Source organism: Amphiprion ocellaris, chromosome 15 (genome assembly GCF_022539595.1).
Source record: "Amphiprion ocellaris isolate individual 3 ecotype Okinawa chromosome 15, ASM2253959v1, whole genome shotgun sequence".
NCBI classification, from domain to species: Eukaryota; Metazoa; Chordata; class Actinopteri; family Pomacentridae; genus Amphiprion; species Amphiprion ocellaris.
Genome location: NC_072780.1, coordinates 29,585,967 through 29,605,947, shown reverse-complemented (window position 1 = coordinate 29,605,947; position 19,981 = coordinate 29,585,967). Strand labels below are relative to the sequence as shown.

At 39.7% G+C, this 19,981-nt stretch overlaps 1 protein-coding gene across 21 annotated transcripts in view; it reads left to right on the top strand.

Moving 5' to 3' along the window:
- macf1a (microtubule actin crosslinking factor 1a) overlaps positions 1–18,123 on the top strand; it is a 335,093-nt gene extending 316,970 nt beyond the window's left edge. For 9 of the 21 annotated variants that reach the window (XM_055017581.1, XM_055017580.1, XM_055017583.1 and 6 more), the window contains 15 exons: positions 78–350; positions 563–751; positions 856–967; positions 1,073–1,230; positions 2,067–2,229; positions 2,322–2,476; positions 2,562–2,636; positions 4,827–4,844; positions 6,000–6,117; positions 7,508–7,570; positions 8,059–8,091; positions 10,786–11,003; positions 12,752–12,874; positions 15,106–15,214; positions 16,175–18,123. In XM_055017581.1, coding sequence (XP_054873556.1) covers positions 78–350; positions 563–751; positions 856–967; positions 1,073–1,230; positions 2,067–2,229; positions 2,322–2,476; positions 2,562–2,636; positions 4,827–4,844; positions 6,000–6,117; positions 7,508–7,570; positions 8,059–8,091; positions 10,786–11,003; positions 12,752–12,874; positions 15,106–15,214; positions 16,175–16,422 — 2,055 coding nt within the window. In that variant the 3' untranslated portion in view covers positions 16,423–18,123. The remainder of the gene's footprint in view (positions 1–77; positions 351–562; positions 752–855; positions 968–1,072; positions 1,231–2,066; positions 2,230–2,321; positions 2,477–2,561; positions 2,637–4,826; positions 4,845–5,999; positions 6,118–7,507; positions 7,571–8,058; positions 8,092–10,785; positions 11,004–12,751; positions 12,875–15,105; positions 15,215–16,174) is intronic. The other 12 variants (XM_023264101.3, XM_023264104.3, XM_055017590.1 and 9 more) reach the window with 5 other exon arrangements.
- Positions 18,124–19,981: the final 1,858 nt, after the last annotated feature.

Genomic DNA, 19,981 nt, shown 5'->3' with positions numbered 1-19,981 from the left:
TATATTTAATCTTAGAAAATGTGCCAGACATTCTGAAAAACCTCTTCTGTTTCTTTATCTTCCCTTTCTCCTTTCAGGCTGAGGAGTTTCGTACGGCGGTGCAGGTGCTCCTGGAGTGGCTCTCGGAGGCGGAGCAGACGCTTCGTTTCCGCGGCGTCCTTCCTGAAGAGGCGGAGACTCTGCAGGCGTTGCTGCACACACACCGAGGCTTCATGGGCACCGTGGAGGAGAAGAGGGCCGACGTGAACAAGGCTGCCGGCATGGGAGAGGGCATCCTGACGGTGTGTCACCCTGATTCCATCACCACCATCAAACACTGGATCACCATCATCAGGGCAAGATTTGAGGAGGTGAGGAACCGACTAAACTTTATGAAGACATCCAACTTTTATGAATATCATTTGTTTCCTTAAATACTTAGAATAAAAATAGAAGGAACACTACAAATTAATGTTGGCTTTTTGAAATTTTAGTTTATTGTTGATATAGAGGATGAAATTTCTAACCTTCTGTTCACCTTTATGTGACTGAGGATGTAAAATTAAACGTCTTTGCTGTACAGGTGCTGACTTGGGCCAAACAGCACGAGCAGCGACTGGAAACAGCTCTGAACGAAGTGCTGAACAACGCCAACCTGCTGGAGGAGCTGTTGTCATGGCTACAGTGGGCTGAAACCACATTAGTCCAGAGAGACACTGAGCCGCTTCCTCAGGACATCCCACAACTCAAAACACTAATCACAGAGCACCAGGTGGGTTTCCCAGTTGTTTGTGAGTCACTGAGCAGTCAGACGTATTATTTACCATTTTAATGTGGAATTAAACCTCCAGAGCTGACTGTGTTTGTTGTTCTCAGATGTTTATGGAGGAAATGACGAGGAAGCAGCCGGACGTCGACAAAGTGACAAAAACCTACAAAAGAAAACCAGCCGAGCCTCCGAGCAGCCTGGCTGAGAGGAGAGGAGCTCGTAAGTCACCTGTGTTTACTTCTCAGAGAACAAATATTTTTACCTCGCGCTCTCTGAGGATGCATGTGTTGGAAATGTACAGTTAACGCTCTGTGTCCTCTACAGGCAAACACCAGCAACAACAGCAGCAGCAGCAGGCAGCCATGCAGGTTTCTGGAGGAAACCCACGACTAAACCAGCTCTGTGCCAGGTGGCAGCAGGTCTGGCTGCTGGCTCTCGACCGCCAGCGTAAACTCAACGATGCTCTGGACCGTCTGGAGGAGGTAGATTTCTTATTTGTACATCTGGAGAAACATCAGAGTGAAAGTTCTGCAATAACTTTGCATTACCTGTCAATCAGAGCTCTGACGTTTACATGATAATTGTCTTTATAGTTTAGTAGTCGTATTATATTCAAAGTGCGATCAAAAAGTTCACTAGCTGATTAAAATCTGGCTGCCGTCTTCATAGAAGTTGTCTTCTTGTGCAATGATGCCCTGCTCCCAGTGCTCCTGCAATGCTTGTACCGCTACCTCGAAGTCCAATTATGTAGACAAGCCAAGCAGCATGTGCAAAACGGCAACCTTTCGGCTTATTTTTGTTTTGGGGAAGAGCAAGAACTCAAGTCTAGCAAGTAGGGTAGGTGTTACACCATTTTTTCTCCTAGACATTAGAGTAGAACTTGACTGTCTGAACCCAGGGCATTAATTCCCAGTGTGCAACCGTTGAGTGAAACCACAATCATGCTTCTGATCTGACACACCTCCTTCGGTTTTGTAAACTCTGGGCTCTTTGATCATGGAAGCTGCTGTTTTTTCTCCTGGTGGTAGCCGCAGACCCACCTTTAAAACTTCCACATGAAGGATCATCCGGCTGCTGACTGTCACAGACTGTCATGTTCACTTTGCTTCAGTCTGAGATCCATAGAGAAATCGCAGATGTCCTCCTGCCAATATTCAGAAACACCTGAATAACACAGGTCCTGATGTTGACAGCGCAACCCGCCAAAAACAGTCCCAACATACCACAGACCCGGAACTTTTTGATCATCCCGCATATATGTACTGTACAGCTTTACTTAACTGCAACATGAAAAGTAACCCACTTCCGCCATTTTCAGCTCAAAGAGTTTGCCAACTTCGACTTTGACGTGTGGAGGAAGAAGTACATGCGCTGGATGAACCACAAGAAGTCTCGCGTCATGGATTTCTTCAGACGCATCGACAAGGACCAAGATGGAAAGATCACACGGCAGGAGTTCATCGACGGCATCTTGGCCTCAAGTACGATACTTAGTTTTCCTTTTGGTTGCTGGTGGGGCATAATTTGCTTTAAGACATTAAATAACATGAACGTCGCTCATTCGCCTGTGCAGAGTTTCCCACCAGTAAGCTGGAGATGACAGCTGTGGCAGACATCTTTGACAGAGACGGAGACGGTTACATCGACTACTACGAATTCGTTGCTGCTCTGCATCCCAACAAAGACGCCTACAGACCAACCACTGATGCTGACAAGATAGAGGATGAGGTAAAAAACATTGACAAAACACGCTGCTACAAATTCCACATGTAAACAAGCAAAGATTCATTAATATGTATCTGTGGTTGTTCAGGTGACTCGGCAGGTGGCTCAGTGTAAATGTGCCAAGAGGTTCCAGGTGGAGCAGATAGGAGAGAACAAATACCGGGTAAGATCAGCTTAAAGTAAATACACATCATTTATACAACAAGCTAAATATACAATTTTGTATTTTAAAGATGCTGTAAATAAATAAAAGTTTATTGTTTAAAAGAACTGGATCAAAGGGGATTTACAAGAAATTTTAGATCGTCAAGTTCACTTTGGCAACTTCTAGAAGCATTAAAGAAACACCAAAGTTCAAATTTACACCAAAGTTTGGATTCTGATTGACAGCACCTGAAATTTCTAACTAAATTATTATCAAAACTCAGTTCAAGAGCTGCACTGTGTACAAGTTCAGTCTATTGTAATTAATTAACGTGAACCACATTAAAAGGAGGAGCTTTGGTTTGTCTGCCAGAAATTACTTGCAAATACCGTTTGACCCAGTTCTGATTCATATGAAGTGTATTATTCAGAACTGGCTGCGTCTTCACTTCTTTAACTTCTCCACAAAACTTCACAGCATTTCTCACATGTGTGTGTCTCACATCATGGTCTCATGGTGTATTTATAAGTGTTTAAATTGTCTATCATAATCTCATAACATGTCACGATAACATTGATATAACATGTTTTTAACATCTCACAGTGCTCCAGGATTGTCTTCTGTGTCATCACCAAAACATTAACATATCGCTGTAAATGTGACGGCACAGATGCACTGTAGGATTCTGGGAAGGAAGATATAGATGATCACATATATGATTCAAACAGTTCCTTTTTACACTAAAGAACTAATTAGAGTGTTTTCTTCACTATTTATCATTTCTCAATACAAATCCCCAAAATAATTGTAGCAGAACACATAAAGGTTGTTCACAGTTGCTCACACACACGTAAAGGACTATTCCAACATGAGTATAATGACAACATAAGCATGCATTTTTATTTTCTAGTGATACGCTAGAGGCAAGGCAAGTTTATTTGTATAGCACAATTCATACACAAGACAATACAAAGTACTTTAGAATGGCAGAGAAATACATTCAGAAAAATGATTTAAAGGTAAACACACATTAAAATCACTGAAATGAGACATAAAAGTGGACATTATGATCATAAAAGTGCATTAAAAGACAAGAAAATAGAGTGAGCATCTAACAGAAAGCTGTAGTAGAGGTAAGTAGTACTAATATAGACTATAACATATTTACACAGAACAAAATGTTGACCAAAGTCCAACATTAGACAAATAAAACCATTAATACATGAAAAACAAGCAGTAAGTAAAATAAAAACTATAAAACAATAAAACCAATGCAAGAAAAGTAACCCAACTCCTGTGATGAATTACTAGGGTCGTCCTTAACATTATAAACCCATCTAAGAAATTTAACGTGCATTTAAAGACAAGTAAAAATATATTATTAATTGGAATTTGATAAATAATCTGTATGTATCAAGTGTAGTTTTGAGTAAATATACAGCACACATTAGCATTAGAGATTAGATTGCCTTTTGAAATAATTACAGATAAAATATACAATTTTTATTCATTTTAACTTTTTTTATAAGCAACCCCCAGGGGGCTCCTGACCTGAAACTGCACAGTTATGTCTGTTTAAAAAAAAAAAAAAATGTGAGCCTTGCAAGAAAAGAAACCAAAAACAGGTGAACAAAAGTTTCATGTAGCATATTTTTTGTGTGTCTGATAAAGAAGAGACTAAATTTGTGGGAGTCCAGTGTCGGCCCAAAACAAATTATCAGCAAAAATAGAGCTCCAGGAGGGTTCAAGCCTTCATTTTTTAAATTTTTTTTACCACCTTCCCAGCAGTCTGAGTGTATCTGTGCAGCATTTTACAACAACTTTAACAGTTTTCAACACCATTTACTGGGTCATCCATCACTACCTCTGTCCGCTCCATCATTATCCGCTGAGTAATGAGATCCAGTGTCACTGCAGGACACTGGAGAAACTAAAACTCACAATGGTTGTCTGTCCTGTTTGTCTTTCTGTGTTTTGCTGCACTTTTCTTCTCTGCTTCTGTCTCCACCTTCATCAGCTTTCATCAGTTTTTAAACACACTTTCATTCACGTCCTCTTCTTGCTTTCACCACTAATCGTGTTCAGTTGGAGAAGACAGAAATAAATGGTTTCCTTTCATACATACAGATGTCAGTACATGTTGTTTCACTCTTGCTCTGTTTCTTTCTCCTTGTGTTTCCTGCTCCGTGTCTGCTGGATTTATTGTAGTTCTTCCTCGGAAACCAGGTAAAGTGACTGACGCTGCTGTGAACGGACGAGTGAAATCTGCTTCCACGTTCGCCACCAAAGGAGTGCACTATCTTCTGCTTTCTCACGCTTATTTTGATGCAGTAATTCCTGATTAAAAAGGAATTTTAGGAAGGAGAAACTCAGCAGAAGCAGCACTCTGTCGTGGCTTTGCAACGTGTAAGCAGGTTTCACCATCCGCTTGTGTTCCTGCTGTGATTTGTTTGGTGTTGAGAGTGACAAATTGCACAATGCGAAGCAGGCGACAGTGACATGGCTGCAGTGGTAATTAGTGGTTCAGTGATATATAGTCTGCTTTGGACTGAAGCTGGGGAGAAAATCAGGCTGCTTGGAGAGAAATCCAGAAAATTCTTTCTACGCTGGTATCGCTTGGAGATCTTTGCTTTGCTGGGTGGATTTAAAAAACTGAACATTTCTGAGAACTTTAAAGACTGAATAGAGACATACACTGTAAAAAATAACAGTTTTTAACTGTAACTTCTTCAAGAATTTACTATTATTTTACAATTTTTCCTGGTTTTGTTAACCTATAGATAATAATTGGTAAAATTACAGAAAAAAAAACAAAACTGCACTGATATCCACATGAAAAATCTGTATTTTTGCAAAATATATTTAATTCTTTTACTATGTTTTTTTTTTGCTGCATTTAAATGAGCATAATTTTACAGACATTTGCTGTTATTTTCACCATTTAGGTTTTTTTCTTTTTACATGTTTTGAACTTTACAATATTCCACATTTTTATACCATTTTTTTCAGCCAGATTTTCAGTTTTTGTAGGATTTTTTCTTTTTTCTTTTTTTTTACAGTGTATGAATAATTTGTATTGTACATGATAATGCTTTGATTTGAGCGGCTGGGTATAAACTGGGCTGATAATCGCTGAAGTTCTGTCAGTGCATGGTTTTTCTATCATTGCATGGAGTAGAAAGGATCATCTGCTCAGATTTTGGGCTTCTTGGTGTGATGGTTGTGAATTATTTGAAACTCTGTATATCAGCTCTAGTTTTGCTCACTGACTTTCTGCCCTTCCTTTTCCGATTCTCTTTTCTCTTTCCCTCCCTTCCTCCTCATTGCTTTTCGCCCTGTCCTCCCTCCTTGTTTTTTTTTTTTTTTTTTATATCTCCTCAGTTCGGTGACTCTCAGCAGCTGCGTCTGGTGAGGATTCTGCGCAGCACAGTGATGGTGAGAGTCGGAGGAGGCTGGATGGCTCTAGATGAGTTTCTGGTGAAGAACGATCCCTGCAGAGGTGAGCAACGTTTTCACACCAACATAATGATAAATGCTCTCTGCTACTCTGTCTTACACTCTTACATTCACATGCACTCACTGGAGCCTGACCGATACGACATTTTTTTAGGTACATCAGCCATTAAACCAATGTCTTTTTTAAAGAATCTCTCGTCTGATGAGGGACGAACGAATGAACTGTAGCCAAGGTGTGTATAATATGGAATTTTTAGGTAAAAAACACTAAAACCTTGTTGAAAGAATGAAAATAGGACTTGGATATGTCAATAACATCATGTTGTGAATAATTGTGACAGTTCAAGTAGCCTCTTACCACTGATTCAATTATAGTTATGTATTTATTCATCCATCCTCCAAATGTGCTGAAAGTTTGTCAATGGACATTTATGTAATATTTCACATACTGTTTAAAATATCCATTCTCAGTGAATAAATAAAAAGTTTCAAGCAAATAAAAAGACAGCTGAGCAGAAGGCTCCTGAAGATCTAAAATGGAATAACCCTAAAATAAATATGATCTGTGTAGGGAATAAACTACAAGTTATGACTCTGATGGTTCAAAAATGAAGAAGCCTAAAAATTAGAGCTGTACAGATTAATCGGTTAATTAGGAACTATTGTTCCTGATAATTATTAAGTTGATTTGAGGATTTTTAAAGAAGAAAAATGTCTAAATTCTTATATTTTAGCTTCTGAAGTTGAATATTTTCTGGTTTCTTTCTTCCTCTGTGACAGTAAACTGAATTTCTTTTGGTTTTGAGAAAAAGCTGCATTTGAGGACATCATCTTGGTGATTGGGAAACACAGAATGGAATATTTCACTGTTTTTATTGACAGCTCTAAGAACTGAGATTAATTGAGAACTTATAACTCAAATAATCATTACTTGCTGCCCTACTGACCAACTTTTTCAGTGTTTTCTTCTACTTTAGAGTGGATGTGGCACCATCTTGATAATATCGGTCAGGTTCTTGCTCTCACACAAACACTCATGTTGCTGTTCACAGAAGCAAACAAACCTCCAGAGATCTTCACATACAGTATATAAACCATCTGACAGCTCTCAGGCTTCATGACAGAAACACAGCGTCTGAATCGACTCACGTTTGTCAAATTGTCTGTCAGCAGGTGACGCAGTGATTCACCGTCTCACTTTTCTCTGCAGTGATGTTGGTGTATTTGTTGTGCTCCTTGGAGCAGCTGTTTCTCTCCATCTCCATCCTCTGTCGATCCCCGAGGAGCTCCTCCTCCTCTTATTTCTGTATATACACGGCCTGGGTCTCTGTCTCTGTTCATTCTTTATTAAACAGTAGTATTGCATGGTGCATGGTCCTCAGTTCTCTCCTCCTCCTCCCTCTCTTTCTCCCTCCCTTCTTCTCTTTCCCTAGTGCAACATCCAGGACTTAAGATTCTTCGCTCCGATTCCAGTAGCTCCATCTCATCTCGTATAGGTTGGACTTCTCCTCTATCTCTCACGCTTTCTCCTAACTGCCTCCTCCGTCCACTTTGTTCTGCTCTTTGCTTTCTCCTGGACTCTCTCTTCCAGATTTTTCTTGTTCGTTATTGTTCCTCCACCTTTCCTCCTCTTCCTGTTCTTCTTCTTCTTCTCTGGTTTGTTGGTTTGGCCTTGTTCTTGTGCCTTGCTGACTGTGATCACCTGACTAACGTTATGTCTCCTCACTGTCCTGCTCTTCCTCTCCTGATCCTCCCTCTTGGCTGCTCACGCAAGCTCTGAAATCCTGATGTCTTCCTGTTTTTAAACCCGTTTCAGGGCTTCTCTGACACTGTGTGTTTCCACTGTGGTGGTTTCTGACAGTCTTAACTCCAAAGATTGTGTGTTTGTGTTACTAGATGTTTCCCAGATATCTTTGTGTGTGTGTGAGAGACTTCCTTCATCCCACCACGAGCATGCAGTTATTTTGTCTCTTGTGTCTCTTAGTGACAGTCACTCCTGGCTATTTCTGCTGCCGAGGTATCTACACTTCCTCTCTGTCTCTCATTTCTCCACCTCTTTCACTCCTCATCCATCCGTCCATCCATCCAGCTGTCTGTCTCCATCTCTAACCACAGCTGTCCTCTGTGTGTTTATATATGTGTGTTTATAAGTGTGTTCAGGTTCGTGCCGATTGGAATTGATGTCAGCCTTGTCTGTGTGCCACATGTTTGCGTCATGCTTCCCTCACTCACAACAAAAGCAGGATTTGGCCAACCCCTGGTCTTTAGATTTCGACTCTTAATTTTGTGCTTATTTCTTTAAAACACACTGACAACATGAGTATAGCAGAAGTGAATGCTCAACACAAACCAAATAAAGAGAAAATGTGTTAATCCTCTGAACCTCAAACAGTTTCTGAGCATTTTTTCTGCTCCTGTTACATTTTTTACTCACTGTGGGCTCATTTCACTGTAATATAAAGTCCTCAAACTCTGTGGAAACAGAACAACCATAGTTAGAATTACAGTGAAGTCAGAAATGTCTTCTGAGCACTTTAACAAAGTTAGAATGTTGTAAATCTTATAAAAAGAAAAAAAGCAGATTTTTTTCGATTATTCATTTTATAAAAATTTTAAAAACCTAGAATCAACATGCATCATGTTTTTCCAAGTGTCCTCATGTGATACCAATACTGCAATAAATGATAGCTCCACATTTTATAGATGTTTTATTGCTTACTGATATTTTCAGTTTGTTTCCATGTTCTCTGCATTTTCGCTAAAACGCCCCTGATTTTTTTGTCAAGTGATTATTGATCACTGCTGAGTCACTCATAGCTTCACAGCTGCGATGAGGGATGCAGAAGTTTTATTTTATCAAAGGACAAGGTTTATTTTGGGCAAATATTAAAATTAGTCGAGTAGAATGAAGTGATTTTTTTTTAAATATTATGATTTTAACTTTATATTTGGTTATTTTTAAAAATAAAACCCAAAGTCCCACATTATTAGTTTGAGAACTGTCATAAAATTTTAAAAAATCCAGGGAATATTTCTGCTTTTACAGTTTTCACTCTAATATGTGGTTTAATTTTTGTGATAATTTTTTGACCGACTGGTAGGTTTGGGGTTCAGAGGGTTAATAATAATGACGTTGCATGTCACCGCAAACACAACCAACATATATCATTCCCAGAGACTGATGAATAAACACAACTCTTCTTTTTGTTATTGCTACTTTCTATTTAAAACGTCTACATAAAGTGAAAGCTCTAGGACATGTTTGACCTAATAAGAGAAGAAGACAGTGTGAGACCTGGGCGTGGCCAGCCTGGGTTTTATTAATGCTGGCTTCCAACGCGGCTCCTTTAAATGTGATGGCTGGTTGGTGGGAGACACAATTACAGGGTGCACCTGGCTGGCTGGCTTTGAAGGGGGACGTAATTGCAGGGTGCACCCGTTTAATTGACTGGCCCGGCTGTTGGGTTGCTAGGGACGATGGCCGTGAGGCCCGGAGTTGCACCGCTGCTCAGCTAGCTGCAGCCTCCTCTTCCCTCTTCTCTTTTCCACTCTGTTTCCTCTCATCCCATTTCTCCTCCATTCTCTGAGTCTGTATCTTCTCTCTCTTTGTGGATCTTTAGTTCTCTCCACTCTCTCTTTGTGGCTGCTTCTCCAGGCTTGTTGTTGTCTGCTGGGGCTGCTGCACTACTTTCTGTCCAAGAATGCTGCTGAGTGTCTTTTGAAGAAGGGAGAAACCCTGAATCTCTGGGCTCTCTCCCGCTAAGCGTAAACCAGGCATGACCCCACATATATTTATACACATAGTGTGTATACAGCGCAGAGCTGAGATGCTCCTTCGCAGCAAGAAGTTTTTTTAAAAATCCTTTACAATGGAGATCTTGTTGAAAGAGAAGAGAGGCTGTGCTTTGCTCCCAGCGCTCTCAGACGTTTGAAGCAAATACGCAATGAAAGTGTGTGTGTCACTCAGTGAAATGACATTTTTCACATCAAAACACAGGAGACCTGTCATGTAGGTTAAAGGAATAGTTCCACATTGTGGGAAATACACTTTTTTTTCATTATGAGAATTAAAAGCAACAATCAGTGTCAGTTTAATGTCTGTTGCCAGCTAAAATGTAAGAAAACAGTAATTGTTTTCTCCTTTATTCCAAAAACTAAAACGATAAAGTTGTGCTGCTTGGACTAAACTGTGACTGAGTTTTTAATTCTCAGCAGCAAAAAGAAAAAGTTTATTTCCACTGTTCCTTTACAGGCATAAATGACATCTTACTGTTAGAAGCTGTTTAATGGTCTCTTGTTGGTGGAATAATCAGAGCAGAATTTTTTTCTGTGCTTAAGAATAAACAAATACGTAAAAAGAGTTCTGACAGTGTTTCTCCAAACTGTGTCCACACACAACTTGCTGACTTTCGTTGCGTATCGATGAATTATTTCCCTCCTACCTTTGCACTCAAACACTCCCTCACTCACGTCTCCCCTGAAAACAGACTCATCCAAAGTGCCCTTAATAAACCTGAACCCTCCACCCTCCAAACGCTCGCTCTGCTCACGTGCACTCTCAAACCAAACCTGATGTCTGCAGCCAAGGAAGCACTGACTCTCTCCCTCACTCTGCTCGCTGCCTCTGCTGCCCCCCGCTGGAGGAAAACTGTGAGCCGACGCCACCCGAAAAACTAACTTTCGCCTTTTCTCTGTCTGTTTCTGTCTGCAGCCCGCGGTCGAACCAACCTGGAGCTCAGGGAGAAGTTCATCCTTCCTGAAGGAGCCTCTCAGGGCCTTGCTGCCTTCCGATCCCGAGGCCGACGCTCCAAACCTGGATCTAGAAATGCCTCCCCAACCAGATCCTCCTCCTCGGCCTCCCATAGCGGAGCCTCCCTCCCCTCTGCTCCCTCGGCCCCTGCCACTCCGACAGCCTCAGCTTCATCCAGGGTGAGTTACCGCTCCATTTAATGACTTATCAGATATCTTAGACCCAGCTACTGAAGGTTTATTTTCTTATCATGCAATTACCTTGTGTTTTTTTATGTCCAACCATTACAATAGAACAATGACAGAGCAGGTATAGAAGCACAATATGATTCAACATACAGCCAACTATCACTATATTTAGTAAGTTAAAGGTCAAATTATGGGTCGTTTCAGTCCTGATAAGTCCGCAGTGGTGGATTTGTAGTAGAATTGCAATCGTGATCATCAGCAGGCAGCTGATGTAGTGTTCACTTGTTGTCATAGTTAGAGTGATGCTGTGTCGCTATCTCACAATGATACAGAAATCTTTAACAAATCTGTGGATCCAGACTATAAGCTGCATCACTGCCAAAATCTAATGAGGTGGTCCTTGTGTCATTTCTGACCTTCCTTGAAAATTTCATCCAAATCCATTAGTCCATTTTTGAGTAATGTTGCTAACAGACGGAAGAACAGATTAACAAACGGAAAGACAAACGTATGACGATCGTCACGTAACTCCGCCACATTCCTTGACGGAGTGAAATTTTAGATCAATATATGAAGTACTATCTGACGCTTTTGTTTGTTGTCCTTTGACCCATTTTCAGCACTTTTTTTTTTTTTTTTTAATTTAAGGCTGTTTGAACAAAATTGTCACGGGAACAATTAAAAATAAAAGCCTGAAATGTTTAATTTTTTACTTGCATGACAATTTTTTTAAATATATATTTCATTTCACCCATAATCAAAGACTCTTTGATCCGCTTTTCCGATATCGTAAATTCTTAATAAATGACATGATAAGAAAGAGCAACACTGAGGGAAATGTACAAACAGGGTTTAAGTGGAATGAAAACAACAGCGTATCTCGTTCTCCTGTGTCAAGTATGATACTTTTTTAATCAAACATCGAGTCCAGCAATGTTGTAGAAGTGCAGCACTAAACATGTTCAGACTCATAAAACTCAAACTTGCTGTATAGATTTAGTCCGTCCTAAATAACAATAATAAAGTGCCTGTAGGTGGAAATTATTTTTTGTATATTGTGGAAAATTTTAGCCCACTCACTCTCAAAGCCATCTGTGTTAGAAGCTGTAACGTCAAATAGAATCATCTTCATTATCAGACAGTCAAAACCTGCTGGTATTTGTTCATGTTACTGTCATCATCTCATCTTACTGTTTGTCTCGTAAATACTGTGCAAAACTGTCAGTTTTAAGTATGAGTGTGTGTGAAAGAGACAGTTTGCACATTTGTGACTGTGTGTGTTTGTGTTTTTATGGGTTTATGTTGTGCATTGTTCATTTGTTGTCATCCTCTTGTTGTTATTGTCGAGAATCACCACATCCTTAACTGTGAATTTTTTTTGTTCTTTGTTTTTTCTTTCATCTTTTGGCCTTTTCCCCTCGTTCCTGTCATTCCACCCTGCTAACCTGCTTCAAAAACGTCCTCCCCCGCTGTGTTGGGATCTATGTTTAAAAAAAACAAAAAATGGAAATGGAATAATCTGCTTTCATACAACAACAAACTGCGCTGCCCTCCCTCACTGTCCAACGGTTCCTTCCCTCCCCTCCATAACTCACCTCCCCGTCCTCCCTCATCCTCCCTTCATTTGCTTCCTCCCTTCGCTGCTATGCTCTCCTCCCTGTTTTCCTGCACCCTTCCTCCCTTCCTTCCTTCCTTCCTTCCTTGCTCGCTCCCTTCACTCCTTCCCTTCCTCCCTTCAGTCCTCCCATACTCCCTCTCGCGACTATGCCAAGCCCTGGCTGGCACACAGTAAAACTCCAACGCCAACCAAGTGCCACTGCTGCCCAGATCTCGGTCACAGCCACACCACTCCTGGGCACGAGGTAACACACTCACCCCGACCACCACCCACCCACCCACCTCCCCGTCCCACCCACCCCCACCCCACTGAGCGCGCTAATGCACTAACGCACACTCCTGGGTGCTGCACGCCGCCACATCAGGAAACTGCTGCTGTTATGTGGAAGCTGGTGGTGTTGATGTTTGAACTGTAGCTGAAAGATGTGGTGAAGCTAAAGTCTAACGTCGTGGCTACACTGAACAAACAACACATGTGGACTGACTGTGGAGCTGCTGCTGCAACACTTCTGCTGCAGTCAGTAAAACTGCACCAAGCATGAGGACAGAGTCTAAGTGGTGCTGATGTGTTGCAAATGTTGCAATAAACCAATCTTATATTTGTTTATTTACATGAGGATTGTCAACACTTCTATGGGTCATAAAGTGTCGGTTTTAGGGGTGATCGAATCAGAGTTATTGAATATTTTGTGTCTGCCGAGTCCTAGTCCGATACCATTTTCTTCAGTAATACACACTTTCAGTTCTTTAAAGTTATTAAAATCAATCCAGTGTATTTGATCCACAGTGTATTAAGAAAAAAACTGCATTCCTGCATCTACACTACAATCTCCAAAAGGCAGCAATATCCAGTTTTCTTTACATACACTACTGTTCAAAAGTTTGGGGTCACCCAGACAATTTCATGTTTTCTATGAAAACTCACACTTTTATTAATGTGCTAACATAACTGCACAAGGGTTTTCTAATCATCAATGATCCTTTCAACACCATTAGTTAACACAATGTAGCATTAGAACACAGGAGTGATGGTTGCTGGAAATGTTCCTCTGTACCCCTATGTGGATATTCCATTAAAAATCAGCCATTTCCAGCTAGAATAGTCATTTACCACATTAACAATGTCTACACTGGATTTATGATTCATTTAATGTTATCTTCATTGAAAAAAATGCTTTTTTTTTTTTTTCAACAATCAAGACACTTCTATGTGACCCCAAACTTTTGAACGGTAGTGTACATGTCAGAAAATGTGTTCTAGATTAGCTGTAGTACCTCGTTGTTCCACCAGGTGGAGCTTCTTATTGTTTAAGACTACAATGACATGAGCAGGCAGTGACTCGAACTATGGGCCAGTCCGTGCTTAGATCTTTGTGCAGGTTTAGCTAGCAACGGGCACCATGACAGAGACTTCTCTGGTGATTAATGACCTCCAAGTGTCCCAACACAACTAAAGCTCTCTGATTCTGAGACAGTGTGACAGTGCATGTAAACAAAGGATCTGATTCAGAAAAGAACTGATGCCTTTAAGTTAAAACATGCTCTGTTCTGCTTGGTCCAAAACTAGAGACACAACAAGCCCGTCGTCTGGTTCTGCTTCAACCTTAAACTGTGCTTGAGCTGCAAGTGTAGCAAGTACAAAAACACATCCACTCCACAATCAGTCCTCATGTCCCTCATGTTCTGATTGGTGTGATAGAGGATATTTAGACGTTTAGATTTGATAACATATAAATGACATTACTGATGCATGCAGAACAGGTTTGACTGGAAAGAAAGTTTATTGTCACAGAATCTGAGATTAAAGTTTAGTTATGTTTTCAGAAATTTTTGAGTACATACAGATATTTTACGTGACAGTAAATTGAATATATTTGGGTTTTAGACTTCTGATTGGATAAAAGAAAGCAATTTGATGAGATTTATCTCCAGTTGGGAAATTGTCACAAATATTTTTCAATATTTTATAGAGCAAACAATGAAGAACCACAGATTTACAGCCTGAACCTCAAATATTTACTGGGTGTTTTTTGCTTCTGTCAAGTTCAGGGTTCATAATCTGACAATTCTCTCTGTTTGTACAGTTCTTGCTTTTACTAATTTGTGTAATGTTGGTCATTTAGTAAAGAGAACACTCCTTTCAAACCCACCAGCAGTTTTTGAGGTTGAAAGAGTTAATAATAAATGTAATTAGTAGCAGCAACATGCGTTTAGATATTTATGTAGTTTTTATGAAGTTTAGCACAGAACTTTCATAAACAAATAGTAGAATTTGTGGATATTTGTGTGTAAAAAGTCTCTTTGTGCGTTTAGTATCCATTCGTTGTCATATATTTGTTTGTAGATCTTTCTGTGTCCATGTGAATGTGACGTTTTTGTGTTTCTGTAGCGTTAAACTCTGTGTTTGTCCACCATGATGTAGCGATCAGTAACAGTAAAATTCTCCTCGGCTGATGTTCCCTGTTTGCTCCTGCAGGGGGCAGCATCTGGGTCCAAACTAAAGAGGCCGACCTTCCACTCGAGTCGAGGCTCGCTGACCGGAGAGAACGGAGGAACGACACACACCAGCAAACCATCACGGACTGGTGAGACGAAGACTTTATACTGAAGACACAGTTTGTTAATTAAGGGATATAAAATGTGTTTTTAGACCTTTTCACCAATTATCTTTTTAAACATGACGATCTGCAGCTCCGGTAGCAGCTCTATGAGACTGTGCTTTGTGCTGTTAGCTGAATGCTGATATCAATGAGCTGATATTGTTTAAAACCTAGTTTTTCCACCTTGTTAACGTGTCTGCATGATGCTTTTTATGAGCTAAAAGACATATTAAGTAAAATAAGCACCACTTTGCAGCATTTCCACCCCAGTTTCTTATGTAACAAACCTATCCTTTGACTTTGCAAGGAGGCTCTTTCTGTATCACTAGTTTTTAGAATGCTGCAGATGATTCCTGGCTGATTTACTCCAATATTATAACTTTTTGTAGTTTACAGTGTTTGTGACGTAGGTGAGCTGAAGTGCTCAAGCTGCACTGAGGTGTTGGTGAAGAGAGAAGCAGGGACTTCATAGATTAATATGCTAATTAATACGATACTTGTGTGAAGGAGTAGACAGTTTTTTTGTTTTTTTAAGTATTTCAGTTTTGACCAGAGAACGAGGCGTTCATCATTGAGCTACACTGTTTTAAAGCTAAATGTGGAATATTTTACACTTTTTTACCCTCTTTTTACATCCAAAGTGAGCAGCGGCTGTTAATGTTAAAGTAAAAGTTCCAACATCTAAAATGTTAAGTTCCAATTTTCTGACTTTTTATGTGTAATTGTATTTATTTTATCGTTTAACCCTTTATTAACCTAGAAGTCCCTTCAGATTGAAATCTCCGGACAAAAGTAAAACACATTTTAGTTTCTGAAGGTTCTTACAGGACCGGGAGGAGCTGCTCCACCATTAATGTCAGATTTACTGAATAACTAGATAAGAAATTGTGGGTTAATGGACACTTCTTATTCCTCTATTCACGTTTTTTCCTTCATTTCCTTCAGATCCAAAGCGAGCGGCGTCCACAGCCAGCGGTCCGACCAGCCGGGCCGGCAGTCGAGCCGGCAGCAGGGCCAGCAGCCGGAGAGGCAGCGACGCCTCGGACGCCTCCGAGCTGCAGGACGCTCGTTCCGTCTGCTCGGACACCTCGGACACCCCGAGGCGACCGGGTGGAGGAGCCAAACCCTCCAAGATCCCAACCATCTCCAAGAAGGCCCCCAGCCCGAAGACCCCGGGGTCAGCCAAGAAATAAACCCTGCAGAGGAGCCGGAGCAGCAGATACCTCCAACCTGGACCACCATAGGGCTTCTACTGAACCTGTGCACTAAGACTGATTCTAACGGGACAGAAGGAGAAGCTGAATGAATCTTCTCAGTCTTTCCCTGATCTCTGAACCGACTGAACCTGCACAAGAAGAGTTTGAGTCTTCGGGGTCGGTGGCGACGTTCCCCTTTAAGAAGCGACCCCAGTTTGCCTTCCGGCCTCCTGCTCCGACCAGCGACAACTCGACGAGATGCTGCCTTACTCCACTCTTCAGTCCTCAGACTGATTTATACAAACACTCTGGCCAGCGGGCAGAGCAGGGAGCAGGACACGCCACCAAAAACACACAGAAAAGAAGAAGCTCAAACAACATTCAGGAAAAAAAAAAGAAAAAAGAAAGAACTGTGGGTTTTTATTTTGGCTTGTTGGCCAGATGCCTCAGCGATGAGTTAAAAAAGAAAATATGCAACGACTGCCATGTCGCTTCTCCCGGACAGAAACATCTCAGAGGCAGCATGTGGAGACAAACACTCACACACTGAAGCACCGCAGCAGACTCCTCCGACCGCCGCTACGCCGGATCGGACTCCTGTGTACATTTCAGCGAAGGGCGGTGTGGTTTCATCACATGCCGGCGCAACAGTCCCACACAAACATCACAGACTGGCAATAGAAAGGACTATTTTTACAGCGACACTCAACTAACAGCACATTACTGACAATATACGACAACCTGATGTTAGCGTCCGCAGAGCTCCATGACCAGCATGCACTAACTGTCTGCAGCTCCACCTTAACCTACTGTGTTGCCCTGAGCAACCCAGCAGCACACACACACACACACACACACACACACACACACACACACACACTCTGACATACTGCGGCGTGTATGGTGTGTGTCTTTGTTACAGGAAACAATAGAGGTCATTGACTTGAGTCACTGTATGCAAAATTTTCATTTGCGAATGTCATTTTGTTTTTTTTCTCTTGTTGTTTTCTGGTTAATTTATAATCCAGTTTTGTTTTCTAGCTTTGAGAGAAAGATCTATTTATTTTCATGTCATATCACCGTTCAGCAGAGAGTGATTTAGTATTAAAGAAATTGTGATTTTTGTACCAAGAAGATTTCCACTCCGCTCTTTTTTTGACATGATGTGCGTGTAAACGTGTGTTTCTACTCCATTGTAACATGACATTATTCACTAGGTCGCCTTGTTTGTTAAAGTTTCTTTGATGCTAATGACTACGATTTCCTGACCAAAGGGGTTTGCCCTTCATGTGTAGACAGAGAACTACAAATATGAATGACAGGAGTGCTGGGCGGAGCGGACCAATCAGAGTGGGTCTTCTTCCTCAGCGTCTCTTCTTCTAGGCTTTTTTTCAAATGTCCCGTCGCTGGCGGGGCCGAGTTGTCTCTGTGTTTATCTCAGTGTAAGAGATGAAGTTTATGGAAACTAATGAAATTACAGTAAGAAAGAAGACATCTTAAGGTGATTTTTATTTATTTATTGTCTCTGAGGGGGATTCGGGTGAAGGAGACGAGTCGCCGCCTCCTGACGCTGTGTGACGGAGGGACGGTGTTACAGGAGTCACTTGTGTAAAAGTAAAACGAAAAAAAAAACTAAAATTATAAACAATTTTTTTTGTTCTGTTTTTGTATTAAAAATATGCTTGCAGTAAAACTTTCTCTGGTGTTTGGTTTATTTGGTTTTGTGGGTTTTTGCTCTGCAGAGTTTGATTTGTGAACATCTGTGCTGCATATTTATACAAACAGAAGAGAACACAAGTTTTTATTTATCTTCGTAAAAGTGAATTGTGGTTTTCTGACATTTTGTACATCCATGTCAGATTAATTGGGTAGTTAGGTCAGGAAATGTGGGTTTCTTGGAGTCGTGATTGTCTCAAAACTTTTCTTATTTTCAGCATAATTCTTTTTTTTAAGTTATATGAATTTACATCTGCACTGCCCAGCTGTAGATGCAACATTTTGGGTGAGTTTGTGTGTTTTTGTGGCTTTTTTTCATGGTGACTTTCTCACATTTTCATATTTATTTTAATGATTAAAGTTAATGTTTTATGGTTTTGATAGATTTTTTTGTAACCACAATTAATACCATCATTTTATTTTAGTGTGTTTGATTTAATTGTGCTCATTCACAGTTCTTGCTCATCACTTATTTTTTAAATAGGACACTTTAGCATTTTCTTTTTGTCTCAGGTTTTCACTCATGTAGCTTCATGAGTTGTGTGACTATTTTTTTAAGTGACAATTGTTGCACATCAATGGGCTTTTTTTGCTAAAATGTAGCTTTTATGTACACATTTATTCATGTTTCATATATGTATGTTCTCATTTTTCTGTTATTTATTATTGTAATCAGTTTCTAACAAGGATCGTGCACATACTTAGTTCTTGTTTTTGACTTTTTTTTAAGGGTTTTTAAAAAATTTTGGTGCTAAATTATACGAACTGTTTAACGTCTCTTGTGTGTTAAGTCGTCTTCATTTACTTTTATGTTCATATTTATGCAACTTTTTTCCATCCTTTTATTTTTTGTTCATCAGTTTTTGACATGGATTGTGCACATAAACAGTTCTTACTCATGACTTTATTTAAAATAGGACAGTTTTGTTTTTTAGTGCAAAGTGCTAAATGAGCTTAAATGTTTCTCTTTTTTCTTGTGTGCTTACATGAGGGTTTTCATTTCATTTTTTGCTACTCTTTATGCAGGATTTAAAACATTTTTATCAATTTTTTGTCTTTTTTAAATTTATATTTTCTACATTTTTTTTTAAAGAGTTATTTCCTCTTGTGAGGAGTTTTGTTAATTAAAAATTGTATTTTTATTTTTTCACAAGTTTTTTTCTTATTTTTTTTCCATTTTCTGTTTCTGGCACAGTAATCGACAAGTTTTTTGATATGGATTATGTACAGACAGTTCTTATTCATGGTTTTTCTTGAGTAGGACAATTTTTTATTTTTTACGGAAGAGTAATGATTTCCTTCTCTCTTGTGTGCACTTGAGGTGTCTTAATTTTATTTTTATGCGTTTTTTCTACATATTTTTTTTCCAATCTTGTGTTGTTGGTTTTTTTGTGTGTGTATTCAGCTTTAGACATGCATTGTGCACATAAACAGTTCTCACTCATAACTTTTTTGAAATAGCACAATTTTATTTTTTTTAGAAGAAAATGCTAAATGAGCTTTAATATTTCTCCTTTCTCTTGTGAGGGTTTTATTTATAATTTTTTGCTCATGTATATCTGCAGGATTTAGAACATTTTATAGAATATTTTCTTTTCTTTTTTAAAGGAGGTGTAATTGTTTTCATTTTGTCTTGTGTTAATTTAAATTTTTGTTCATATTTTTGCAAATTTTTGATTTTATTTCTTTTCTATTTATTTTTGGCACAGTAATCGTTTTTTTGATATGGACATGTACATACGAAGGTTTTTTTTTCTTGAGTAGGACATTTTTTAGTTTTTTAATGGAAGCGTAATTGTTTCTTCTCTCTTGTGTGCACTTGAGGTGTCCTAGCTTTATT